Here is a 27,854-nt window from a genome sequence, read left to right as displayed (position 1 = left end):
AGTCAACTTTGCCCATTAGATAATGTTAGTGCCTCCATAGAGTCAATATTGACCACATTTTAACTCACTGTACCAGCTAAGTTTAAGAAAGTTGATTCTTGGGAGATAAATATTGGATACATAGAGGTTGTACATAAAACCGAGTTTTATGTACCAATAAAGTTTACTTCTAAGAGAGAAAGATTGAGCATTTACTTAAACTGAGACATTTTTCTCCTACTTTTTACTTATAAATATTTTAAGTCTACAAAGAAATAGAAAAAACAGTAAAATAAATACCATCTTTCATTTGTTTCACCAATTGTTACCATTTGGGGGACATTTCAGGTTTAGTGAAATGTCTCCTTTTTTTTTAACTGAATTATTTGAAAGTTCTAGGTACCCTAACACTTCACTCCTTAAAATAGATTCTCATGCATCTCCTAAGAGCAAGGACATCGTTGTATACAATCACACTTCTATTATCACACCCAAGAAATATAACAGCTAACATATAGTCATTCAAATTTCTACAATTGTCCTGAAAAGTTTTTTAAATCTAGGACCGCTTGAGGATCATGCATTGCTTTTGGTTGTTGTGTCTGTTTAGTCTCCTTTTATCTAGAACAGAACTCCTGCCTGTTTTTGTTGTTTGTTTTTGTCTGTCATGACTGGTTATGCTGAAAATACCCCACAATCTGGATTTGTGTGAATGATGCCTCACTGTTAGAGTCACTTTGACCACTGGACAAAAAACAACCCAGGTGATGATTACTCCATTAGATCACATCAGGACACACATGTCAGTCTGACTCATGATTGGTGATACCATGTTTAATCACTTGGTTAAGAAGATGTACATAAACTAGTGATGTTTTAGCAAAATTCCTTTCTTGATATATAAATTGGCTCAGTTACCTGATTCTTTCCCTTTGCCAAGAGATCTAATCTCAAAAAAAAAAAATCATTAAAATGTGAAAATTCTGAGATGGTGAATCTTGCTGGGCTCCTGAGAATGTTTTTGAGTAAATATTTATCCTGCATTATAAACGCATTCATAGGTCTTCCGCATCTAGTACCTTGTCCTCCCTGCAGTCCAGGCTTGTCCTCCAACATGACCTCCCAGCCTTTCCCCAAGTCCATTTCAAGTGCCTCCTCTCAGTGAGCACCCACCCCTCTCTGAAATGAACTCCGGAGTCCCTTATCTGCAGGCTGCTGTCTGCGATTCACTGCAGGAGGAAGAGAGGTGAGAAGGAAATGGGGCTTTCTCCAAAGCTGGGGGCCAGCTTGAACAAAGGGCAGAAACAGGAACACCAGACAGAAGAAACCAGTTCTTTGTGAACAAAGGTAGGAAAAAAAGAACAAAAGCTGGGGCTGGGATTAGAAGCTGTAGGGAACTAAGAGAAACTGTGATAAGAAACTGTGGTAGGAAAGGCCTGGGCTCAGAAAACGGCATGAGATGCAGGCCAGAGGAATCTCAGAAATGCATCTCCTCAGCTGGCTGTGGTGGCTCAGTGGTTGAATGTCAACCTGTGACCCAGGAGGTCACCGCTTGACTCCTAGTCAAGGCACATGCTCAGGTTGCGAGCTGGCCCCCAGGAGGGAGCGTACAGGAGGCAGCCGATTAATGATTCTCTCTCATCATTGATGTTTCTATCTCTCTCTCCCTCTCCCTTCCTCTCTGAAATCAATAAAAAAAAAAATTTTTTTTAAACGAAAATAAGTGCATCTCCTCAATAGAGCAAATCTGGGCTCTCGAAATTCCCCAAACCTGTAATTTCTCTTCACAGGCCTACATGTGGGGTTCTGTGGCATTTGAGTCAGGTATTCAGCATTTTTGAGGAAGGGATTCAGTATTTTTGGAGGAATGTTGCAGAAGAAGCCAACAGAACCAAGCTATATTCTCAGTATAAGGAGAGAGAAAGAAAAAAATCCTTATTGCTCATCATTGCTTTTCTTAAACATCTATTATCTTTATGGCCAAGTAAGTTTGACACTGTAACAAAGCCAGGTCACTTAGCCACAGAGTCATCCCTCAGAGCATCCTGCTGATTAGAAAGACCAAAGGCAGAAGTAGGTGCCATCATGGGCTCCACACAGGAGTACCAGGATCCACTAGGAAGGGCTCCGTCAGGAGGTTGCTGCAAGAATCCCAGAGAGACTCCAGCAGCTCTGAGAAGCAATGATGAAGCAGGCTGTGTGATTTCAACACCCAGCGGTTCTTACGTTTAACGCTGGAACTTTGTCTTGTCTTTACCAGTTAAGTTGTATGTGTTCCCCTCCCACATGGGACAGGGGACAGGTGGGTGGAAGGCAGGAAGGTGCATATACACAGAACAGACTCCCTGAGCCCGTTTACCTCATCGAAAAATGGATTGTTCCCTCTCTTGATTCTTGTTCGGTGCGTCTGGCCACAAATGTGGACTTTGACCACAGGTTTTATGTTGTTGCCACATAACTGCCGGCCCTCAATCACTCGGACCCGGATCTGCAAGCACAGAAGGGGTGATGTTACGGATGCTTTCCCGGCCCATGTTGTGAGAGAACTCTCAGGCGCTGCCTCCGCTCATTCACCTGGGAGGATGGCTCAACCCTCGCCAGGCAGCTTTGCAATGTATCTGTGCTAATGGATGGGGAGCAGCCACCTGTGCTCATTCCCAAGGTGGGGACAGGGGCTGGGTCGCAGAAACCAAGAGTGGGGTTGAAATACTCCAGAGCTGGCCTGGGGAAGGGCAGGCAGAGCTGAGGCCACTACTCAGACCCCAGCAGAGCCCTGGGATGCACAAACTCACTCCGTAGCCATCTCTGCAAAGAAGGCAGTGCCCAGAGCTAGGAAAACGCAGTGCCCTTGCTTCTATTCCTACCCCAGGGGATGGTTTTACTTCTCATCTAGCTTGACCACACCTCCTCCCACACGAAGAAGAACGATGGAGAGCTCATCTTATTGGGGTAAGGACCTGATGTCCTCTTTAACTAGCTGAGCCACTGCCAATAGAACAGGTCCTCCCCGCGTCACCGCAATCGCAGAAGCTGGACACTTGGTCTAAGACAGGGGTGGGCAAACTTTTTGACTCGAGGGCCACAATGGATTCTTAAACTGGACCCGAGGGCCGGAACAAAAGCATGGATGTAGTGTTTGTGTGAACTAATATAAATTCAAAGTAAACATCATTACATAAAAGGGTACGGTCTTTTTTTTCAATAGTTTTATTCATTTCAAACGGGCGGGATCCGGCCCTCGGGCCGTAGTTTGCCCACGGCTGGTCTAAGACAAGGACCCGGCACTCGGGCTCTTCCTACCTGGAAGTCCTGTGGCTTGTTGGACAGCAGCCGCCGGGTGTTCCTCCCTTTCGTGAGCCTCCGGGCAAGCTGAGCTTCCGACACCGTCCTACCTGACACCTTGGGCCCCGGGTCCCTGACCGTGCTGTCCAACCCATCTTCTTCACCTCCATCTTCCTCCTCCTCTCCTAAAACACGCAAAGGGAATCCAGTCAGAGATGGCCCTCCCCTGGGAATGTCTGAACACTCCGGCTTCCTGGACAGAGAGTTTCCTGTGTTCCTGAGGCTCGGGTGAAGTAGACGCCTCTTGGTGACACTGACCGGGGCTTGTTTTGACTCCGATTCTGGAGGAAGATGTGTTCGCGGTGCATGATGGCTCTCATTTAGGCTGTCCTCAAAGTGACAGGGAGACTGCCGAGGCCACGGGAGGGGGTGTGAGGCTCAGTCAGACCCGGCAGAAATCACCCAGCTCTGGTCTCAGAGACCAGCCTGCCGTTAAGGGGCCTTTCAGCGGTGAGGGCGGAGGGATGGGGTATCCATGGGAAACTGGAGCACTGAGAGGACGCTCCAACCCCACCCTTCCCACCGCAGGTCTCTTCTCCCGAGATGTGCTCACGAGGTCTGTACAGTCTCCTTTCTGCTTGAGCCTCCTGATGCACGAAGGCCCTCTCCACCCGCTTGCCAAGCAGACCACGGTGGTCACCCTGCTCTCCCCTTTGTCCCGGTTTGTCAGTCCCACACACGTCTGTGCCTTCACCCATCCCCTTTCCTCCACCCCAGCTTCCCTTCCATTCAGGGGAGAGAGTTGTTCCTGTTTGGTAGAGTGAACCCCCTTCCACTGCCTGAGAACCCACTTCCTTCTGATTCTTTTTTTTAAAGTATATTTTATTGATTTTTACAGAGAAGAAGGGAGAGGGATAGAGAGTTAGGAACATCGACGAGAGAGAAACATCGGTCAGCTGCCTCCTGCACACCTCCCGCTGGGGATGTGCCCGCAACCAAGGTACATGCCCTTGACCAGAATCGAACCTGGAACCCTTGAGTCTGCAGGCTGACACTCTATCCACTGAGCCAAACTGATTAGGGCCCTTCTGATTCTTTGGGGACTCTCCAGATCTCTCTCTCTCTCTCTCTCTCTCTCTCTCTCTCTCTCTCTCTCTCCTCCAGTGGTCCCTTCTCCATGGTCACCTTCCCTCTGCGTTCAAATATGCACAAATCTTTCACTCCTTAAAAAACAAAAACAAAAATCAACTCCACCTACCATGTCTCCCCTTTCTTTCATTGACAAACTCTTGAAACTCACTGACAAACTGCAGCTTTTCTTTCCCTAATAGACAAAAAGTCTGAACTCCCAGTAATCTGTGCAATATAATTCAAGAGAGACTAGGAAAAAGACCTGCATTTGAACTCCCCACCTTTGCAATACAAAATCAAGTAAGAGGTTTAATTTCCACGTGGAGTTATCTCACATCATAGTATGAATTAGCTCACTCAGCGTGCTGTGTAGCACGGCTCTTAAAGCTCGGGCTCTGGAGTCATGCTGTCTGGGTTCAAATCCTAATTCTGAGACATGAGCGTGAGTCAGTTTCTTTCTGATTCCCCATTTGTAAAAAGGGGAAAATCACAGTACTTACCCCAGGGTATTGTAAAGATAAATGTAATTTACACAGTGCCTGGCACAGAGAAGCACCAAATAAATTAAAATGTAAGTGTTGTTGAGAAATCAGTTTGGGTTGGAGCGCAGAACGCTAGAACACTCCTGGAGAGCAGCAATGGGTGGGGTGGAATCTGAAGCAGTCAGTGGCAGCATGGGGGCTGGGAGCACAGAGGGAGGAAGGAGCAACCATGAGGAAGTAAAAGGCCTCCCCGATGTACTGCTTTAGAGTTTAGCCCAGCATGAACCCTCCTCCTCAACACCCTTCCATTCTGCTGAGTCCATCCAACCTGGCTTCTGCTCTGCAAAGGTCCACCAAGACCTCTTCCTGCTACTTTAGGAACCTTTCTGAGTTCTCATGCTTGATCTCCACGGCACTGGACACTGGGACCCACACATACGTTTTGAATCCTGCAGCTCTCCTCCTGGTGCTCCAGCTAAACCTTTTCAGGCACTTCCGCGGGCCTCCCTTCCTGTCTCCTACTCACCAAGTGTGACTTCCCACTCTGCTCCTCAGCCAGCCCTCTGCTCCTTTGACCTGACACTCCGGATCCACACTTCATGGTCCTCAAGGAACCCCAGACCCACAGAATGTTAGACTTGAGGGGACCTTAGAGAGCCTGCCTCTCACCCACTTTACAGATGAGGTCAATAGAGCTGAAGTGACTTGGATTACTAGGAGCTGAGCTGAAACCAGGACCAAGTCTTTGCCCTACCTCACTGGTGCAAGAGTAGATTAAAACCAGGCTGCAGTTGAAAGAGATGCCGTCCTCTTAATCCTTCATCATTGCTGTCAGGGTCAAGGAACCCCATAGAAGTCAAGGATAGGGAACAGCTACCTTTGACCTTTGCAACATAACCAGGGCCTCACCTTCCCTATTCTTGAGGAGGCTTCAACAGAAGGGCTTTCTCACTACCCATCTGTGGCACCCATCTGCGGCACCTGGCTCTTAGAATGTCCTTTCTCCTATTCTCCACCAGGTGAGCTCCTCAACTTCTCAACATTTCAAGTTCCAGAGGAAATGTACTGTCTTGGGACAGGCCCTCCCTGCCTCTCCCACAGGGAGTGAGTCACCCCTTCACATGCCTTCCACACATTGTTCCGCCCAGTCCTCCCACAGAGACTTGTGTCTATTGTTAACCCGTAGGCCTCCCCACGACCAGCCACTCTCAGAGGCGGGAGGCTTGACTTTTCTTCTTTCCATCTGCCCCCTGCCTGACATAAATCCTAGTATACAGCACAGGCTCGATGAATGTGGAATGAGTCATAAACCAGGGCATCCTGACAGCTGCTCCTACCTTCTCAAGTTCTCAGAAAGAGCACCCAGGCGCCAGGGCTCTGCTCTTCCCAACCTGGGCACCAGCCTCCGGGAAGCACAGAGGGTCAGGCTTGCCTTCTGCAAACCTGTTCCAGACGGCTTTAACAACAACTAACACTAACTTCCTGGGCGCAAGGGGGATTTCCTCCCACTGTGGATTGTTCCTTTTGGGGTTGGCGGTTGTTTAGGGCAGCAAGCAGAAGAAGGCAAGGTAAAGCACCCCTGTGCTGCACGGATTCAGAACGAGCCCTCATTAAACTCTTGATGGATGCTTCAGAAACAGACTGCAGGTGATGACGAGCCCATTTCTTCTGGAAACACCTTCTGCTATCCAGACTTTAGGCTGGACCTGAGGGAACCAGCCTAAGTCATGGCGACTGCCAACTTCTCTGCTTCGCAGAGGAAAGATATTTGAGCAGGAAATCGCCCCTTTACGTGGCAGGAAGCTGCACAGGTTAAACAATGCTACCCTAAGTGTTCCACAAAGAATGAGGGGGGCCCCTAAGGCATTGCCCAATGCACCCTTCTGCACAAGCCATTTCATTATCCGAATGTGAGTGGCTGTGCTGGCATGCCCTGTACATGAGACCCAGGCACGGATCTGAACCACAGCCACGTGGAGCTACAAACAATGACTCTTTCGTGATCACAGCGGCAACTGAGCCGGGAGCCCCTGACTGAATAGGAAGTTGCTGGTGGTATCTGCTTCCTAGAGCTGTTGTAACAAAGTACCACAAACCGGTTGGCTTAAACAATAGAAATCAACTCTATGACAGTCCTAAACCCTAGAAGTCCAAAATCAAGGTGTTGGCAGGGCCATGCTCTCTTGGAAGCCTCTAGGGAAAGATCTTTCCTTGACGCTACTAGCTGGTGGCTCCCGGATCCTTGGCTGCATCACTCCAATCTCTGTCTCTATTGTCACACGGCCTTCTCCCCTGTGCATCCCTGTGTCCTCACTGCTTCTCACAGGACACCAGTCACGGAATTTAGGGCCCTCCCTAATCCAGTATGACCTCATCTTAACTATAAAGCTGCTATCTCTAAATAAGGTCACACTCTCAGGTTCTGGGTGGACAGGAATTTGGGGACACTATTCAACTCACCACAGAGGACATCTCTGGTGTCTTTCTCTTTGCTCCATCCATTACTCTAGTCCACAGGTCTGCAATCAGAAAAGAATTTCCACATCCTCCCAACTCCAAATCTACCATCTTCCCTGCATCTGTTGTCTGCCTTCCCTACCGCTACAATCCCCGATCTGTCTATGCGTCCTGACCTGAGGCCAACCCTTCTGCATAGGCATGGATCTTATCTCCTCTTGCTACTCAAGGATTCTCCTTCTGCAATTTCTGCCGCTGTGCCTGCTCATTAAGTTCCCCCCTGTACTGCAGCATTCCCATCAAGCTATAAACATGCTGTACAGTGAAGGAAACCATCACCATCAACAAAACGTAAAGACAACCTACTGAATGGGCGAAGACGTTCACCATTGATACATCCAATAAGGGCTGAATATCCAAAATACATAAGCAACTCATACGAATTAACACCCCCCCCAAAAAAAAAACACACACAAACATTAAAAAATGGGCAGAGGATCCAAAGAGACGTTTTTCCAAAGAGGACATACATGCCCAATAGACATGTGAAAAGATGCTCAGCATTACTAATTGTCAGGGAAATGCAAATTAAAACTACAATGAGATATCACCTCATACCTCTCAGAATGGCTATTGTTAATAAATCAACAAAGCTGCAATTAAAAAAAATTAATAACATAAACATGTGGAAATATAGCCCACAATTGAAAAAAAAACAACAACTTTCCCGAGCCGCACAGAGCCTCTATAGTTACTGCTCGTCTTTACGGTTCCTCTCCAGCTGCAACACGCCCTTCACAGTTCCTGTGTCTGAGTGCCATCCTGCCTCCCCAACAATTACCATGTCACGCAGTCAAATCCTCCCGAGCTTTGACTACAGCCAGCACTGATCTGCCTTCTTTCTGAATGTCAGTAACCCCCTCTGTGACCCACACTTGCCCACAAGTGATATTTTAATGAACACTTAGGAATGGCTCTCCACGACAACTCCAGCAACTTAGCACATCTCCATAATTCCTGAGATGTACTGTTGGCCTCTTTCCAGAAGCTCAACAGCAATATTCCTACAAACCGCCCCTGTGTGTAGTCCCCTGTGACAATGGCACTTCCCTATAAGGCTACTGTTTGCCCACCCAGTGGGAAGGGTTGGTGGCCTTATGATACAGTCAGATTTGCCTTTGCCACGCTTAACAGTACCTTTCCCCAGTGGGTAGCAACCTCTCTTCTTCCTCCAGCCTCCCACCCTCTCCTCATCTAGCATTTCTCCTCCCTATCAAGCAGAAGAGAGTGGACTGCTAGTCACTCAGATGTCACCAGATCTGCAGGCTGTTCCTTCCCCACCTCCATCACCTCCATCTAACCACAGGGATGTCCTGTTAGCAATGCCTAGGAATGGCTGAGGAAAAGGAACACTTGCCCAGTCACCTCTGGGTTTCTCTTGGCCTGGAATATAGCCACCTCCGCCCAAGCCACACCCCGCCCTGGCTAGCAGGCATCCTTATCCAAACACTCTTCCCACTCATTTTTCTTTTAGAGTCCTAGAATGCCAACCACTGCCCGTGATATTAATTTTGCTTCTCATGACAAAGTCTTGATAAGTGGTGGTACTGGGTAAAGCAGAATTTAATTAGCAAAGGTCATGGGAAAGTCAGAACAAAGGGCTGGTATAATATCATCAATGCAAGTTAAAAAGTACAAAACAGAATAGGAGAGAGTAAGTTTCTAAGCATGAAAACATTTGGAGATAACAGCTGATTTAGCTGGAATGTTGAATAATAACTTTCCTGGGTTTCTAACATGCTACAGTATATAAATAAATATCTGTGTCCAACCATAAGCAGGTAGATGAGGGAGGAGGGATCGAAAAACAAAACAAAACAAAACAAAAAAACCACACCACATAAACAATTAATTACCCTCCACCTCAATTCTTGGGTAAATGGTACTATATGTGCCCTAAGAGTCTCCTGGAATGGTTCCAAATTATAGACCAGAACAAAGGTACCACGAAGAGCTTCTAACCAACAGCCACGCAAACACATGCTATAAGCCAGTCTGGGAAATATTGCCCCAAGAGCTCTGTCGAGTCTGGGCAAGATAATGTTAACAGGTAAACACAACCCCAGGACTCCTCAAACTGAGCTCCAAAATCTATCTGCATCAGGATCTCCTGGAAGTTCCTGTTAATCGTACAGATTAGGGGGAGGAGGGGCTCCCCTTTAAACCAGCTAAACTAGACTTTCTGGAGGAAAGTGCCTGAAATCCGCACATTTAAATAACTCCCCTGTGGATTTTACTGTGTCTAAATTTTAAGAACCACTCGTCTATTATGATCACTTTGATTTTCTTAAATATCCTGGAAAAAAGTTGGCCGAATCCAATCAGTTTGCTGGCCACAGTCATTTAGAGCTCCTGCAGCGATCTCCTAGCACGCTGATCATTTTCCAGCTCAGCTCTGACCAAGTCAGCTCCTGTTCAGAAAACAAACAAGGGTGTCCATCAAGGACAAATGGCCCAGCCTGGCACTCCCAGCCCTCAGGAACATGCTTCCCTTTTATTACATTACACCTCTGAATGGATCAGTCAAATTTGTCTATTCCCTAGTGTTCCCCAAAAGACTTGCTTGGGGGAAAAAACAAACACATTTAACCATATCCACTGCACTTCCACCATCCACTCACCCATGCATTCACTCAACCAACCAGACATTTATTGACTACTTATGACTTTCCAAGTGCTGCACGAGGCACTACGAATCCACAGTTGAAACCAACAGCTGAAAGAAGTTATTTCCCATGTAATAATCTGCCTAGTCTTCTCTGGAGGAATTTATTATCCTCAGCTATGACCTATAGTTACTCATATTTATATCTTCCCTTTCTTGTGAAATGCACTCCTTGGTGGCAAACACTGCCTTTCTCACCTGTGTATGTCTCCAAACAGGTGTCAATAAATGCTTTCTGAACTGGATACAATTTAATTTCAAGCAAAGTGACTTTGGCGTTTGTGGAATGAAATCAATTTGAAGCACCAAGTTTGGCTAAGCATGACATTTTGTATTTCTATCATTGGATAAAGCACAATTTTAACAGATGGTTCTTTAAAAATAGATAGGAGATTTTAAAAATAGTTTAATCTGAGCATGAGAATGTGGGCTCCAGTCAAGCTCACTGACAGCTGGCGAATCGAGTGGAGAAAGTAACAGGTTTTCAGGAGGTCAAGCCTGCAGCCTGGATCAGCCCACGCATCTGTCATGGGAGCAGTCTCAGAAGTAGGCCAAAGAAAGGATACCTTTAACACCACACACTTTAGTCAAGCCACTTAACAAACCTGCTCTGCAAAAGACAATGTCAAAAGAATTCAAACACAAGTCACAGAGAGAAAATATTTGCAAAAAGACATATATGACAAAGGACTATTATTTAAAATATGCAAAGAACTCTTAGAACTCAACAATAAGAAAACAAACAACCTGACTAAAATGGACCAAAGACCTTAACAGATACCTCATCAAAGGATATATACAGATGGCAAATAAGCATATGAAAAGATGCTCCACACCAACTGTCATCAGGGACCACTACATTCTTATCTGAATGGCTCAAATCTGGAACACTGACAAAACCAAATGCTGGCAAGGATGTGGAGCAATAAGAACTCTCCTTCAGCCCTAACCGGTTTGGCTCAGTGGATAGAGCGTTGGCCTGTGGACTGAAGGGTCCCAGGTTCGATTCCGGTCAAGGGCATGTACCTTGGTTGTGGGCACACCCCCAGTAGGGGGTGTGCAGGAGGCAGCTGATCGATGTTTCTAACTCTCTATCCCTCTCCTTTCCTCTCTATAAAAAATCAATAAAATATTAAAAAGAAAAAAAAGAACTCTCCTTCATTGCTGATGGGAATACAAATGGTACAGACACTTTGGAAGACAGTTTGGAAATTTCTTAAAAAACTAAACCTACTCTTACCACATATAATACAGCAATCATGCTACTTGGTATTTACCCAAAAGGAGTCGAAAATACATGTCCACAAACAAAACAAAAAATGCACATTGATGTTTACAGCACCCTAATTCACAATTGCCAAATTTGGAAGCAACCAAGATATACTTCAGTAGGGGAATGGATAAATAAACTGTGGTGCATCCTAACAATGGAGTATTATTCAGCACTTAGAAAAATAAGTTATAAGCTGTGAAAAGACATGGAGGAGTCTTAAGTGTATATTATTAAGTGAAAGAAGCCAATCTTAAAAGGCTATGTACTGCATGATCCAACTCTAGGACAATCAGGAAAGAAAACAAACTATGGAGACAATAAAACAACCAGTGGTTACCAAGGTTGGTGGTGGGGAGAGATGAATATGCAAAGCACAAAGGATCTTTAGGGCACTGGAAATACTCTGTATTATATTATTACTAGAGGTCCGGTGCAAGGCATTCGTGCACTGGGATGGGGGGTCCCTCAGCCCGGCCTGCGGCCTTTTGCAGTCCAGGAGCCCTCGAGGGATGTCCGACTGATGGCTTAGGCCCAGTGGGACATTCTTAGCGCTGCTGCGGAGGCGGGCTGCTTCAGCCCGGCTTGTGGCTGAGCAGCGCTCCCCCTGTGGGAGCGCACTGACCACCAGGGGCAGCTCCTGTGTTGAGCTTCTGCCCCCACGTGGTCAGTGCACATCATAGCAATCAGTCCTTCTGCTGTTCAGTAAATTTGCATATTACCCTTTTATTATATAGGATGATGGATACATGTCATTATATATTTGTCTGAACCCAATGAACTATTATGTGTCAAACTATTATGTGTCATCCTTCATAAAAAATGTACCATTCTAGTGAATGATGTTGATTATAGGGGAAGCAATATATGTGTGAGGGCAGGGAGTATTGGGGAAATCTCTGTACCTTCCTCTCAATTTTGTGGTAACCCTAAAACTGCTCTTTAAAAAAAGTATTAGAAAAACTCACATGAACCCCTCAGGTATTCAGTTCCTGAGACCCATGGTCATATAAGTTTCTTCCACTTGTAGGGGTAAATTTTCCTGAAAATCTTCACTTCTGTGTTCTATCATTAATATCTCAAATTTCATCTTTGTAGTACCCACTATGTGGAGGATAACCTTTAACATCAATATGGGCAGTTGTGAACAGTCATTATCTGAGAAGAATGGAACTGTGAGTGATTTGAACTTTCTATGTCTTATAATTCTGTGATATTTACATTTTTACAAGCAGGTATTGCTTTTGTACTAAAAAAAAAAAAAAAATCAACAAGCTCAAATTTTTAAGATTTGAAAAGTCCTATATAAATTAGAGGAAACTTACTCATTACTTTTATATAGAATAGAAAATGGGTTTTTTTTCACTTGTTATTTTTTGGAATCAACTAAAGGGAAAAGGAAGATATTCTGGGCCAGCCGTCTCCTTAACTTCATTAAGGTACACATGGCAGGAGGCAGGCTCTCTGGCTGTTATTTCTCTGTCTCAAGTTTGTTGGTCTTACCTTCTCCCAAGATTGCAAATTGGCGTGGTGTGGTGTGGTGTGCGTGTATGCGTACATGTGTGTGTGTGTGTGTGTGTGTGTGTGTGTGTGTGTGTGTGTGTCTTCCCTAGCATGGAGTCATAGTAGGTACTCAAAGATATATTTGATTAGTTTAATTAAATTGTCACATTAAGACAAACAGTGTTTTCCCTTGAAACATCCAGATAATCTAGGACAGTGGTCGGCAAACTCATTAGTCAACAGAGCCAAATATCAATAGTACAATGATTGAAATTTCTTTTGAGAGCCAAAATTTTTAAACTTAAACTATATAGGTAGGTACATTGTTATTAACTTAATTAGGGTACTCCTAAGCTGGCCTTTGCTAAAAATATCCTCAATCTGATTGAGGTACGTTCGCTGAGGTTGACCCCTTCCAACTCTCCCATCCACACTCGTCTTGTATACTTGTTTCAGATAGACGAGTGTGGATGTGAGTTGGAAGGGGTCGACCTCAGCAAAGGTACCTCAAAACAACGTACCTCCCCCGCGCGCTGCGTCTCCCATCGCCCGACCAACGGACACCCCCACTTCTTCTAACGTCACTTCTTCAAAATAGACTCACCCAGGCCGAAAACCGACTTCTGCGCATGGGCCACAAACTTTCAATCGCACTGTACGTGTGTGCTCACACATGGTATTTTGTGGAAGAGCCACACTCAAGGGGCCAAAGAGCCGCATGTGGCTCACAAGCCACGGTTTGCCGACCACTGATCTAGGATATTGAAAGATTCTTTTTTTAATGTTGAAGAAAAGTTTCTGTTAGATTATGAAACCAACATTCAGAATGCTGCCCTTGACCCAGCCTTGGTGAATATTCATCCTACAGAACAAAGACAGCATGTCCAGGTCAAAGAAGCCTGTTTATTTTTTTTAAATAAAGAAATTCCCTTTGTCATCTCACACTTAAAATAAAATGGCCCTTCAGACACAGCTCATTTGGAGGCCGGCACTTAGTAACATTCTTTGTTTGAAATCCAAACAAAAGGAACCCAAGCTCTGGTTCATTTCCTACCTCCATCCCATAGTGTCAGGAATTCTAAAGGACTGAGGAGGACCTGGCCAACTGCCGTGGACCCGCTGAGAGTCAGCTTCCCAAGAGGATGGTGAGGCTCAGCCCCCAGCACTGCAGGAGCATTGGTGACAAGAAGCGAGGAGGAGCCTGAGCACAGGGAGCCTCGAGGGCAAGGGGTTTCTCTGCAGTGGGTTTAAAAGTTCACCAGTTGATGCTTTTCTCATTTCCCAGGAAGCAGCCTTTGCTCCAGGGAACGGCATGTTTTCTGAGCTTGGGCTTACACAGTCCATCTCAGGAGAAGGAACTCCCCTCCACGTCCTATAGCTTCATAAACTGGTTGTTCTCAAAGTCTTTTGGGTCCATTAAAAAAAATCTTTTTAAAGATATTTTTAAAAGAAAGCATTTAGTCATTTCAACATGACACTGAGCCAAACCAGAACATTCTTTTCTAATAGCTCTGTTTTTTAGAGGAAGCAGCTTTATACAGAGTGTGCCAGCCAACTGGGCTTGTTTTTTTAATCTATACTAATAATAGAAGAATATGCAAATTATCTGGGACTCCGTCACAGTAACAGTAACGACCAAACAGCAGGCTGCGTGGGGCGACCAGGCCAGCAGGGGGGGGCAGTAAGGGGCAACCAGGCTGGCAGTGGGGGCAGGGGGAAGAGGGCAGTTAGGGGTGACCAGGCCAGCAGGGGGAGCAGTTGGGGGCGATCAGGCCGGCAGGCAGAGGCAGTTAGGGGTGACCAGGCTGGCAGGGGCGGGCGGGGGGGGGGGGGAGTTAGGGGCGATCAGGCAGGCAGGCAGGTGAGCAGTTAGGAGCCAGGTCCCAGATTGTGAGAGGGATATCTGGCAGTCAAACATCCCCCGAGGGGTCCCAGATTGGAGAGGGTGCAGGCTGGGCTGAAGGACACCCCCCCCCGCCCCCCCCCCCCCCGTGCATGAATTTCATGCACTGGGCCTCTAGTAATAGTAATAATAATAATAACAGTCACCATTAGGATAGCACTTACTGTATGCCAGGGACTGGGCTAAGTACTTTATATTCATTATCTCATTTAATCCTTGCCACAACTTTACGATATAATTGCTGCTATTATATCCCCATGTTACAGTAAAGAGAGGTTAAGTGAATTATTAACCATAGACACAGAATCCAACCTGGACCAGTCTGACCCCAAAGCTCTTGGTCTGATCCACCTTCAGGATAAAAATGTCTTATATCCAAACCTGGACTGAAAGTCCCTGGAGGGCAGGACTGTCAAGCATCTGGCACCCCCAGCATGACAGCATCGAACAAGGGGTTAAGAAACCCAGCAACTGTTTTCTTTACTCCATAAATACTAAGAAATGGCGCAACACCAATTTACTATAAAGTACAAGTTTACTCTTTTCATTTGGATGAACCACAGTGTTATTTGTTCCCAAAGGGTGACACAAAAAGGCTCATTTAACATTTCGGTTTTTTGAAATGGAATATACATAATGAAACTGCCTTTTATCCACCAAGATACTGGGTTGCACTGGGTCTTCCCAAAAGTCATGCCCACCTCTAACCTCAGAATGGGGCCTGACTTGGAAATAGGGTCTTTGTAGATGTAATCAAGCTGAGATGAGGTCACACTGGATTAGGATGGGCCTATCCCAATGACTGGAGTCCCTATAAGAGGTGAATTCAGACACACACACACACACACACACACACACATATGCACACCATATGAGGATAGAGACACACAGGAGGACACTGTGATGACAGAAGCAGACTGGAGAGATGGCCGAGGACTGCCAGCAGCCACCAGCAGGGAGGAGAAAGGCATGGAACAAATTCTCCCTCAAAGTTTTCAGAAGGACCCAACCCTGCTGACACCTTGATTTCAAACTCATAGGCTATGGAAACGTGAGAGGGTAAATTTATATTATTGGAGCCACCCAGTTGGTGGTACTTTATCACAGCTAGGAAACTAATACACACGGTCCGGGTAGGAAAAACGTCAGTGTGAGGACAGGCATGCTGATCCTCCCGATTCAGAGGCTGCTCCTGACATCCTACCAGTTGGAGCTGCCTTTTGTGGGCCAGAAAGTGCCTCTTTCCGATGCAATGGTCAGTGAAGGAGGTGAGAAGGAAATGGGTAGAACGACTCAGTGCAGCCCCAGACGGTGTGTTGTTCAAGACCTCTGCGTTTTATTGGTCATCTCTGCGGTGGCAGCAACGGGTGCCACTGCAGAGCTCCTGTGGGACTGAGAGTCTAAGGACCTAGCAACAGGTCCTGGTGCTGATGGGCACAGGGTGACTGCAAAACGTGTGGCTGATGTCCTGGGGCTACGTCAGCCCCCACTGTTCCCAAGGAAGAGGAGTCAGCTGACCCTTGCTGGACTCTCACAACTACTTGGCCAATAAATGGGTCAGATCCTGAATGCTGGGCCGTCTGTGTGGTGTGGGTGAGCTGGGCAATGGCTGGGGTCAGGCTGAGGTGAGATGAGGAGTCAGGGAGGAAAAAAAAAAAAAAAGAAGTCAGGGAGGAACGAGCAGGGACGCCACAGGGCAGGAAGGGAGGCGCTGCTGCGGATGCTGAGCAGACCACTTAGGCAGGTTCAGAACCAGCAGAAACAAAGAGAAAATAGAACCCGAGAAGCCAATCCTGGCAAGGAAGAGCACCAGGGAGCCACCCAGGAGGAGACTTTCAAGGCAGCAGGTGAGCGGGTGGGACAAGGGGCCCCTTCCTCTGGGGCACATGCCAAGGCTGAGGAAACAGGGAGGGGTTTGGTGACACATCTCAGGACGGAGGAAGGGACAGAGACACTTCAGCATCGCACCTCCCTGGAAAGACGCTAAGAGGAGGCCAAACTCAGCTGTGTGAAAGGCCTTTCTGTCTTGCAGACTTCCATCCACCTGCGACCCAAAGTCCTCCCCCAGCCCCCACCCCCAATCCCATCCAGAGCAGCGCCCGATGGCTCCGAGTGACTGACAACGCATGTCAGAGAACAAGGAGAGAAAGGTGGGTTATGTAAAATTTCAGTTGCTTAAAGGACCAAGGGGCTATCTAGCAGTGGGGCTGGGGATCAGGGCCAAGGGAGAGAAAGAAAGAGGTTCCAAAACAAGGGCACTGACCAGGACACTGGCGGCCAAGAGCACAGCCTGGTGGTTGCACACTTGGAGGTGGACAGATACATGAGGAGAGGAGAGTTCACTCCTGGAGCCTCACAACCAGGGGCCATCGTCAGGGGTGGAAGCTACAAATCCATAGCAAAGCCTCGCTTAGAAACTTCTGCTGGAGTCTGTATGTGCTGGATCAGCTCACTGTGAGGCACTGTCTTACCTCCCGATTCAGGGCAGCTCCACCTGCCTCACGGGGCCCTGTCTAGGTGAGCAGGGAGCTACAGTGTAAAGACAAGGAAGGCCTTCTTGGAGGCTCTGTATGTCTTCCGTGGAGCCCCCCTGGGGTAGGCTGGGCCTTCAGAAGGGTCAGCTTACCTCCCATGCCTGACACGCTGGTCCCACTGTAGTCATTTGGATGTGGAGTTGAAGGCGGATCATAGCCAATCACCAAGTCAATGGTGGCCTGGGTAGAAACAATGCAATATAAACAGAGTCAGTGCAGGGTGTTGGAATGCTACGGACCAATGCAAACCAATTCAGCAGGAGTTAAAGTTCTAGAAGGGGTGAGCAGGGCGGTGGGAAAGTGGGAAGAGAAAGAGAAAAGGATGACACACTCCACTGTTTATATCTTCCCATGTGTGAGCCTAGGTGGCGTGAGAACGCTTGGGAAAGGCATTACCTGTTACAAGTGGCCTAGTGTCTCAGTGCTAAAGGGTGACCTCATAAACTGGAAGAATGTTGTGACAGGCAAGCTTGAACTTGTAATCAGCCTTCATCCTAGACTGGAGATCGCCTCCAATCACAGAATTACAGTCAGTCGCAGAGGCTCCTTGTAAATGATTATGTGTTTGTTTGCTCCCTGACTTCTTTAATTGCTAAAATTTATTTTCACACTTCTTTCTTAAAAGAACTTTAAGTGACGAATAAAAAATGATATAACAATGTGGCCCATAAAATAGGTTAAAAAAGGAATCAAGTTTGATTAGAGGAAACAAATACACAAATCAGGAAGTTCAAGATTTACATAAAATGTGACCTTAAGATGGCTAGAAGCCAAGGCAAGATCGGAGAACTGAAAATGCTATGCAACTTTCAGTATCAGAAAGAAAAGAAGAAAAACATGGTAATTCCTTACAGGAGATAGTTATTCCTACTTTTAAAATCTGAGATAAATTTCTCACATGGTGCATTATTTTACGGAAAAGTTTCCTCTACATTTATATTTCATGAACCTACAAATTTTCAAAAACATTGGCTAGGGGGAATCACCATAGGGATGTGAACACATGACCACAACCATATCAACCAAACAGAAAGGAATTTTAACTGCAAAAAATGAGGAAGTATAAGCCTCAAAATAAAGGTTCCCTTGCAAATAAAAATGGCACACACCCAAGTTCCCAGTTAAAATACAGACAAAATATTTAGGACATACTTATTCTAAAAAAACCATTCATTGTTTATCTGAAATTCAAATGTAAAAAGGCATCCTATACTTTCATTTGCTACTTTGCTACATGTGACTCTTTCTCTCTTTCTAAAAAGCAATAGAAAAAATATCCTTGGGTGATGAATGAATGAATGAATGAATGAATAAACAAATAAATAAATAAAAAGGCAGCCAGAAAAAAATCACTGACTTGTACCATGTTTCCTAAGTATCATTTTGCTCAGTCAGGTTTTGGGTAAATAGATGAGAGCCAACATTCTGAATTTAAGTTGCATGGTTAGAATGCTGATTCACAGGAAACCTATCAGAAAATTGACATTCCTAATCGATGTTGAGAAGCCTAACCTATATTCTTGTCAACAGGGATGGCCTTTTTTAAAATAAAATTTTCTCCCTGTGCCCAGGCTCCCAAGCAAAATAAGTTGATTGGAAAATGAAGGTGTTAGAGGTTAATGACTTAAGAATGGTAGCTTTATAAAAGCACTAGAGGCCTGGTGCACGAAATTTGTGACTTGGGGGGGGGGGCATCTCTCAGCCTGGCCTGCGCCCTCTCGCAGTCTGGGAGCCCTCAGGGGATGTCCGACTGATGGCTTAGGTTCGCTCCCCACGGGGAGCCCTCAGTTGGACATCCTTAGTGCTGCTGCAAAGGCGGGAGAGGCTCCTGCCATCGCCGCTGGGCTCACCAGCCATGAGTCCAGCTTCTGGCTGAACAGCACTCCCCGTGTGCACTGACCTGCATTGAGCATCTGCCCCCGGGTGGTCAGTGCGTGTCATAGTGACCAGTTGTTCTGCCGTTGGGCCAAAACCGGCTCTCCAACATCCCCCAATGGTCCCAGATTGTGAGAGGGAGCAGGCCAGGCCGAGGGACCCCACCACTGCACAATCAGGGCTGGGGAAGGATGTGGGGAGGGACTGCAGGATGGCTCCAGGGTGTGTCCGGCCCATCTTGCTCAGTCCCGATTGGCTGGACCCCAGCAGCAAGCTAACCTACTGGTCAGAGCATCTGCCCCCTGGTGGTCAGTGCCGGCATAGCAAGCAGTTGAAAGTGGCCTTAGCATATCATTAGCATATTACACTTTGATTGGTTGAACGGCTGACCCGACGACCAGACACTTAGCATATTAGGCTTTTATTATATAGGACTAGAGGCCGGGTGCACAAAAATTTGTGCACTGAGGGGGGTCCCTCAGCCCGGCCTGTGCCCTCTCGCAGTCTGGGACCCCTCGGGAGATAACGACCTGCTGGCTTAGGCCTGCTCCTGGGTGGCAGAGGGCAGGCCCAATCCCTAGGTGCAGCCCCTGGTCGGGCTCAGAGCAGGGCCGATTGGGGAGTTGGGGTGCCGCCCCCTGTCATACACAGAGCAGGGCAATCGGGAGGTTGTGATTCCACCCTCAGTCATGCTCAGGGTAGGGCCGATTGGGGGGTTGGGGCACCATCCCCTGTCACACTCAAGGCAGGGTCGATGGGGAGGTTGCGGCGCCACCCCCTGTCATGCACAGAGCAGGGCCAATCAGGGGGTTGGGGTATTTCCCCCTGTCATGCACAGAGCAGGGCCCATCAGGGGGGTTGGGGCGCAGCCCCCTGTCATGCACAGAGCAGGGCCAATCAGGGGGTTGGGGCGCAGCCCCCTGTCACGCACAGAGCAGGGCCCATGAGGGGGTTGGGGTGCCGCCACTCTCACACTCAGGGCAGGGCCGATGGGGAGGTTATGGCTCTACCCCGTCACACGCAGAGCAGGGCCCATGGGGGGGGCGGGTTGGGGTGCCGCACCATCACACACAGAGCAGGGATGATCAGGGGGTTGGGGCGCCACACCCTGTCACACACAGAGCTGCAGGGCGATCAGGGGGTTTGGGCGCTGCCCCCTGTCACGCTGATCCCGGTGCTGGGAGGCATATTACCCTTTTACTATATAGGGTAGAGGCCTGGTGCATGGGTGGGTGCCAGCTGGTTTGCCCTGAAGGGTGTCCTGGATCAGGGTGGGGGTCCCCACTGGGGTGCCTGGCCAGCCTGGGTGAGGAGATGATGGCTGTTTGCAGCTGGTCACACACCCTTCAGGGTGGAGGTCCCCACTGGGGTGCCTGGCCAGTCTGGGTGAGGGGCTGAGGGCTGTTTTCAGGCTGGGGGTGACTGAAGCTCCCAACCGCTCCTTTTTTTCTTTCTTTTTTTTATTCTGGGCCAGCTTTAGCTTTGAGGCTTGGCTCCAGCTCTTAGGCCTCTGCTGCTGAAAGTAGGTTTCTGGCCTTTGCTTACAATGTTGCGATCCGGCTGGCTGAAGCCCGGCAGGTTTCTGGGGTTTTGTTTAGCTTCTATGTTAGTTACATAGTTGCTTGCAGCTCAGAGGCCTGCAGCGGCAGGCGGGGAACGTTGGAGTCCTCCGTCACTGAAGCAAGCAAGCCTCATGTTAGTTTCAAGCTGCCTGGCTGCCGGCCGCCATCTTGGCTGACAGTTAATTTGCATATCGCCCTGATTAGCCAATGGGAAGGGTAGCGATCATACGCCAATTACCATGTTTCTCTTTTATTAGATAGGATGTTAGCAGTCATATGAAATCTCAGAGCTGATGCTTGAGTCAATGTTTTTTACATGCACTTGAAGAGAATTCTGGTCTCAATATAAGATCAATATGGACTTACTTAGGAAGGCTGTGATCAGAAAACAACTACACTGAGTGGCCAGATTATTATGACTGGCCAGATTATTATGACCACCCCATCAGTACAATGAAGTGAATTAGTTATGCAAATAATAATAATAATAAAACCTTGGGAGTATTTGCTTAGGAAGTTTTCAATATTCAGTATTTTTGTAAGTGTCAATGAAGTATTGATGGGGTGGTCATAATAATCTGGCCGGTCATAATAACCTGGCCATTCAGTGTAGATGCTAATGCAATAATAAAGATCGTGCTACTAACTTATTGATATTCCAAGGTAATATTAATAAGTTACCTTCTCTAGAATGTTTCAAAGAGTATCTGATACACACAGCTATGCTCACCACACAAATGTTAACACCCAAGAGAACATGCACCAAGAGAGGGACAGACTTGCTTTATAGTATTTTGTTGTAGAAAATCAAATTTATCCAGTTCTGTGATCGGGAATATAGGATAAGGCCATATCCTTTGCAAATGGACTAGTTTATCTCAAAATCAGTAGACTTGTGTGTGTGTGTAGAGATAATTATAATTTCACACTCTTTTTTGCTTCATCATCTCACTTTGAAGCCATTCAACATGAGGGGAAATGCTCACCCCAGTATCTTGCCCCTTTTCGTTTAGCAGGGAGATCAGTTTGTACGGCAGCGATCTGCTCTGGTCGCCGATCAGGTCCTTCAGGGATATAGTGGCTGTGCCAATTAATCTGCAGAGGAAATGAGAAACAGTAACCTAAGTAAGAGGCATGCTTCCATGACTCACCAGACCTCCTAATTTCCTTCCTATCCACCTGTTATCAATGAAGTCACTCCTAATGAAATGTGGGCCATTTTGTTCTCACCCTAGTAGGGTAACTTGGCAGTCAACATTACGTATCAGCCATCACTTCTCCATAACAAGTAGTTGTTTCAAGAGTCTAACTATGGTGCCTATGAAATATCAAGTCATGATGAGATGGGTGGGTGAGAGGCAAAGACTGAATATAGCCTCCCTACACTCTCAAGTCCTGGAAGAGAGAAGAGCAAGAAAAGATTCAAGCATTCCTCTGTGGTAAAAATTTGAAAGGAGCCATAAAACTTGTCCACATAAAAGCATCCCCCCAAGCAGACATTGAACTGTAAATAGGTTGCAAGTTTACTGAGGGGGCTACCTTGCAACCCCATGTACTCGGGAGCAGCATTCAAAAGTTGGATGTGTGAGCTTCTCTTTCTTCTCCATAGACTATAGTCTATAAATCGAGGGTTATACACCCAGGAGGATTTGAGACTGGGTGAAGTGAAACACTTCCCTCTGTGAAATGCAATCAAAAAGCAGGGGTGTGCTCTCAGGATGGAGACCGAAAATGGAAGAGAGAAATAGTAAGATTTTTTAAATGATATTTATTTTCACCTCATCTACATTTGCAGCAACATATGCTAATAAATAGCAGATACAATAGCATGGAATATCACTAGCATAAAAATACAACACTAAACATCAAGTTCTCAAAGTAATAAAAGAGATTCCTTATATAAAAAAACACACACAATCAGATTGAAGAAACTGTAGTTGAGTATAACACATAACTCTGGTCTCCAAGCAAAAATAATCAGAAAAGTTCATGTTATGGGAAGATATTCATTTTATTTTGAAATGCAGTACATTTTCTTTAAATATTAGGAAGTGAAAGTTGATGTCAACCCAGGCACGTCGTTTTTGAACTGACATATATCCGTATTCTCCTCCCCCACTCAGACCTCAGAAATAGGACTAGATAGGAAATCTGGGGTCTGTCACCCAACCACATGCATTCAGCAGGAGTAATACTATTAATTAATATTATATTGCACACAAGGCCATAATGTTGCCATGGCAACCTGTTTCACCAAATGACCGAATGATGTGAACCATTTGCATATGGTTTCTTGGAAGAGTACACTTTCGTGGACAGAACCCCAGACGAGACACTCAACAACCCTGATGGATTCCAATCTCTTCTAATGTCAAACGTAGAGTCAGTTAATGTCAATGGAAAAGGACAGTTCTGCCTCCAGAGGGATGAGTGAGCTTCTCAGCCCTTTTGAGTCAATATAGACATTAGGTCTCTCAGGCGATGCTGAGCATTGATGGGACCTTCACAGAAAACATTTTCAGATGAGTACGTTTACTCGGTGTGTTTGTTAGGTTTTACATGAGTATGGTTTCTCCTCGCTTGGATTTTCATTCCCCTGGCATATTGAGGACAAGCACCTACGCGTGACTCCATCTGCCCCAGATGAAACAGGTAAATCTCCCACACAAAGTGAGAGTCCCTGACAAAATCTCTTCCGCGTCTCATTTAGCTCCACATGGTGTGAGCTTGAGAACTTCTCTCCATGTTTTAAAAATAGGGCAGTAAGCCAAGGCGTTGTCCAGTTGAGTTTTTAAGAGGAACAAAATGTGCAAATTGCAGCTTTCAAAGTCATCTGACAGGTATTGCGTGTCCTGGAGAGATATGGAAACACACTGGATTTTATTTCTCACAATTCCATGATTCAGAACCTAACTTTATGATTTAAATCAGGACATTGCACCCTTAAACATGTACCAATCTGCTTTTGCTAATGTCAAGATGACATGAATCTCTATCAGCAATAAATAAGTATTGGAACAAAACAAAAAGTACAGCTTGCTGGGGTAATGCTGAAGTTAAAGAAGATGCCCTGGGGCTAGACCAGCATCTACCAACCTCAGCACTCCTGATACTTTGAACTGGACAACTCTTTGTTTTAGGGGGCTGTCCTAGGTCTTATCAGATGTTCAGCAGCTTCCCTGACCTCTGCCCACCAGCAACTCTACACATTGCCAATTGTCCCCTAGTGAGCCAAATCGCCCTAGGTTGAGAACCTGTTCTAGCGTTAACACTGTGTCCCACCGTCCTTCGAGGCCTTAGCTAAGTCACCTAACTCTCTGAGCTGACTTCATTACCTACAATCGAGTGAACTGAAATAATTCCTCAGACCCTTCTCAGCTCTAATAATCTGCCACGAGACTTATGTATTTGACTAGAGGCCTGGTGCACGACATTCATGCACTGGGGGGGGGGAGGGGTGTCCCTCAGCCTGGCCTGTGCCCTCTCACAGGTCGAGAACCCTTAGGGGTCCTTAGCACTGCCACGGAGGCGGGAGAGGCTCCTGCCACTGCCTCTACGCTCACCAAGCTTCTGGCTGAGTGGCACTCCTCCTGTGGGAGCACACTGACCACCAGGGGTCAGCTCCTGCATTGAGCATCTGCCCCCTGGTGGTCAGTGCGCATAATAGCGACTGCCGTTTGGTCAATTTGCATATTAGCCTTTTATTATATAGGATGTCTTCTACATGTACCTATTTAGAAAATCATATCATGTTAAACATTTATTTGTCTTAAAGTCCTTGTTCATTGATTTAGGGGGAAAAATATTCTAGATATCTGGTCCATAATGGACAATCCAGAATACTAGGCAAAGGTTATGCCTTCAAAGGTATTAGTCTATAATGTTGCAAGTCAAACTTCAATTCACACAGGGTGCCAGGAGGGAAAGTTAGGCCAGTAACAGAAATGTGAAACACAGTGAGTGATAGGTAAGACAATAGAGAGTGGTGGGACTTGTGGCTAACTGGAGAGACAGGGCTTGCTTAAAACACAAAACCCATCTGCTGGCCTTTTATGGTCCTGAATGGTTCTACAACTTCATTCTGACTCAACCACTATCTGCTGCTTTCTTTTCCCCATGAGAGAAGGGGATAACAGATAACTGACCAGGAATGGAATAAAATAAAGGAAGCTAATTATACAGCCTCACTGCAATTCCTTCTTCAGAAACCTTTAGTCCCATTTCTTATGATTTTCTTCATAAAATTCTGATGCTTTTGTGTCAGGGGGGAGGGGTACAGGGAATGTAAAAGAAAACTTGAATTTCTTTTTATCTGAAGTACAGATAGTGTGTTTAGATTAAATCTCCAAAATATTTTTAACAGCTGGGTTCAGCTGAAGAAAAATGCAAACAGTTATAACTTCTAAGAGCTTTCACTATAAGTTGAGGACAACAGCCCATAGGGAAGTCTGAGCTCCGTAGGAGCAAAGGCATGCCGGCTGGGCTGGCCTATTTTCTATGATGTTGCCTGGATACAAAATACTGTGAGTCTGGGAAATGATGACTTGGCCTCCTACATGGGGCATAAGAACAGTTCAGTCGGACCACAAGCCAATTTCCTTTAAAGGAGATGACAGTGAACCAAGAACCCATTTTTTTTTTCATATTACTAATACTATAAATATGTTAAAGTGTGACAGTAATGTGGAGAGTTAGCCCTGTATGCTCATGGAAAAATAAGAGTCTCCCCAAGGACTCCACCCACCACTGAAACAGATGGGCCACGTCTCAGAAGGAAACTTTATAGTGAAAGAATCCCAAGGCCCTTTGGCTCTCCGGCTTTACTGGTGGAATTAATAAAATGCAGATGTATTCTGACGTGCAGAAAAAGCCAGCCCTGCTCCTTCCTGTTCCATCGATGTCCATGCAGTTTCCAGTTGGAACTCTACTAGCATGTGACTGGTCCTAAGCAGTGGGAGAACTACTTGAAACTTAGCTGTTACGATTGGGGGAACAAAAGAGTGCGTCAACTTCGTCGTGCAAGAATTTCTTCAACTGTTTCTCTCTTGTTAAAACAAACAGAGTCTGTGTGTTTGAAAAAGAGCGTTAGTGTGGACACAAATGTTAACAGCCGCATGCCACTATGGTGAGTAAGGGCTCCGCTGGCCGAGTTCTTAATCAGGGAGCTCGCAGACATGGAGCTGCTGGTGCAGCAGGGACACGCTGAGGACATGAGGAGGGAAGGAAAACTGATGGAGGCTGGAAAGTCATCACATGCTGCTGCTCTGTGTCTGCCCCTACGGACATCTCGACTTCCCATCCTCTGAGGGTGGAGAACAGTCCCCAACGGGGCTGGGGACAAATACTTTTCTGAGCTGCTCCAAGGTCCCCACAGAAAACATGAAAGGGCCATTACGACCTACTCTTTGAAGCACTGGGCTCTCAGCCAGCTGAGCCTAGTCATTTGGGCCTTGTCGCCTTTGGGAAGGGTGGGGGCGCTGTCACCCTTCCCCACACTCGCCCCTCCCCTGGGCCAGGATCTGGCAAGCTCCTCCCTGTCTCCAAGGCAGAAAGCAGGAGAGCCAAGCAACACACCCTCAAAGGGCACTCCCCGTCACCCTCCTGAGTCTCCAGCCAGCCATCTTCACTCTCTGGATTAGTTCATATATCATTCCTCAAAATCTGGTTCCCCAGACTTCCCCGTGACAGAATAACCGGGGCGGTTATAGATTCCCAGGACCCTGAGTCAGAGTTTTCTTTAGTTAATTCTTATACCCAGGAAGTTTGAGAAACAATGGTTTTAGTGGGACAGGGAAAGGTGGAGGGGTGGGGGTTGGAGAAGGGGGTGTGTATACTTTTAAAAGCACAGTCAGTATGATAATATAGGCTCATATCTGAAAAATGGGCATAGAAACCCAATTATTTAATAGAAAAAATATAAACAAAAGTCCATTAAAATCTATGTGGCAGGTCTAGCCACATGCACCCTTCCTATGGCTTCCCGTCCTAACATCACACCAGGATTTGAGAGCCTTGAGGTCTTTGTCCTGTTCTTTGAAAAGGGGCAGGGGTTTTTAGAATACATATATATATAAACGCTGGTCTACACAGTGGTTCCCAAACCTGGCTGCCATTAACCCATCCACCCCTTGGGACCTTATAAGGTAAGGAGGACAGCTTACATAACATAGGGAGTGAGATCTTGGAGCTAGGCAGAGCTGGCCAATTTGTACTCATCCTTGTACTATAGGTTAACTTCCCTGAGCCTCAGTTTCCTCATCAGAAAAATGGGCACAATGAAAGCTCCTACCTAATAGCATTGTTTTGTGGATGAAAAGGGGGCCACATACGAAACCTGACAAGCTCAGGGGAGGCCTGCACGGTTGGCCTTACAAACTTGGGAGACCGAAAGTAACCACATAAGATGTCCCGAACATAAAAATTCCTGACTAAAACTGAGTCATGAAGGAGAGCCACCGTGCCTAGGCCTGTAGATACCTTGACAAAGGTCAGTCTTTATCTGAAGTGAGCGGTCCCTGGTTTGCATCTAAGATAACATAGCTTTGAAATGACAGAGTAATCTCCTTTTCCAGATCCCTCAGGGCAAGACTAGGAACCCCCCCCACCCCACCACACATTGTTATCTTGTTTCCCCCCATACCACCTCTAGGTGCTGTAAATGTTAATTGTTAACTATCCTGTTCCCACCAAGGTAAAAGAAATATGAGTCTTTCCCTTTAACTTTTTATCCAGTCCCCGAGGTTTCCTGCTTTGCCTTTTCCTGCCCCCTTAACCTACCACTAATGAATTTCATGTATCCCTCCTTATGTCTCCTTCTTTGATTCTAATGTATTAAAAAAGCTGCAAAAGTGTCATTCCCTGGAGCATTTTCTCAAACTGTTGACATGTTGCTTCCCGGTAATTGTCAGTTTGGCTCAAATAAACTCTCAATAATCCTCTACAGGTTTGGATGTTCCTTACCTTGACAGTTGTAAGGACATGGACAGTGCTTAGCAGTCACTTTTTATGATTATTTCACACTCTGCTCTAGAAAAAGAGACCTGAAAAAAAGCATGTGACTCCAGGCCAGGACTTGCAGGGAAAGCGGATCTGAACTCATGCACAGCCTAAACCACAGGAAGGTAGCTTTACCTATCCAGGGGTAGGGGCAG

The 27,854-nt window shown here is 46.4% G+C and overlaps 1 protein-coding gene across 8 annotated transcripts in view; it reads right to left on the bottom strand.

The window, feature by feature from the left end:
• Positions 1-27,854, bottom strand: part of MYOF (myoferlin) — a 137,937-nt gene that overhangs the window by 80,506 nt on the left and 29,577 nt on the right. For all 8 annotated transcript variants that reach the window (XR_004972182.1, XM_036336582.1, XM_036336580.1 and 5 more), the window contains exons 4-7: positions 21,690-21,798; positions 17,359-17,446; positions 3,280-3,446; positions 2,339-2,467 (exon numbers count right to left, since the gene is read on the bottom strand). Coding sequence is in view for 7 of the 8 variants with exons in the window: in XM_036336582.1 (XP_036192475.1) it covers positions 2,339-2,467; positions 3,280-3,446; positions 17,359-17,446; positions 21,690-21,798 (493 nt within the window). In the remaining variant the exon portion in view is untranslated. The remainder of the gene's footprint in view (positions 1-2,338; positions 2,468-3,279; positions 3,447-17,358; positions 17,447-21,689; positions 21,799-27,854) is intronic.

This window comes from Myotis myotis, unplaced genomic scaffold (genome assembly GCF_014108235.1).
Source record: "Myotis myotis isolate mMyoMyo1 unplaced genomic scaffold, mMyoMyo1.p scaffold_m19_p_15, whole genome shotgun sequence".
NCBI lineage: Eukaryota > Metazoa > Chordata > Mammalia > Chiroptera > Vespertilionidae > Myotis > Myotis myotis.
This window is presented reverse-complemented; position numbering and strand designations above follow the sequence as displayed.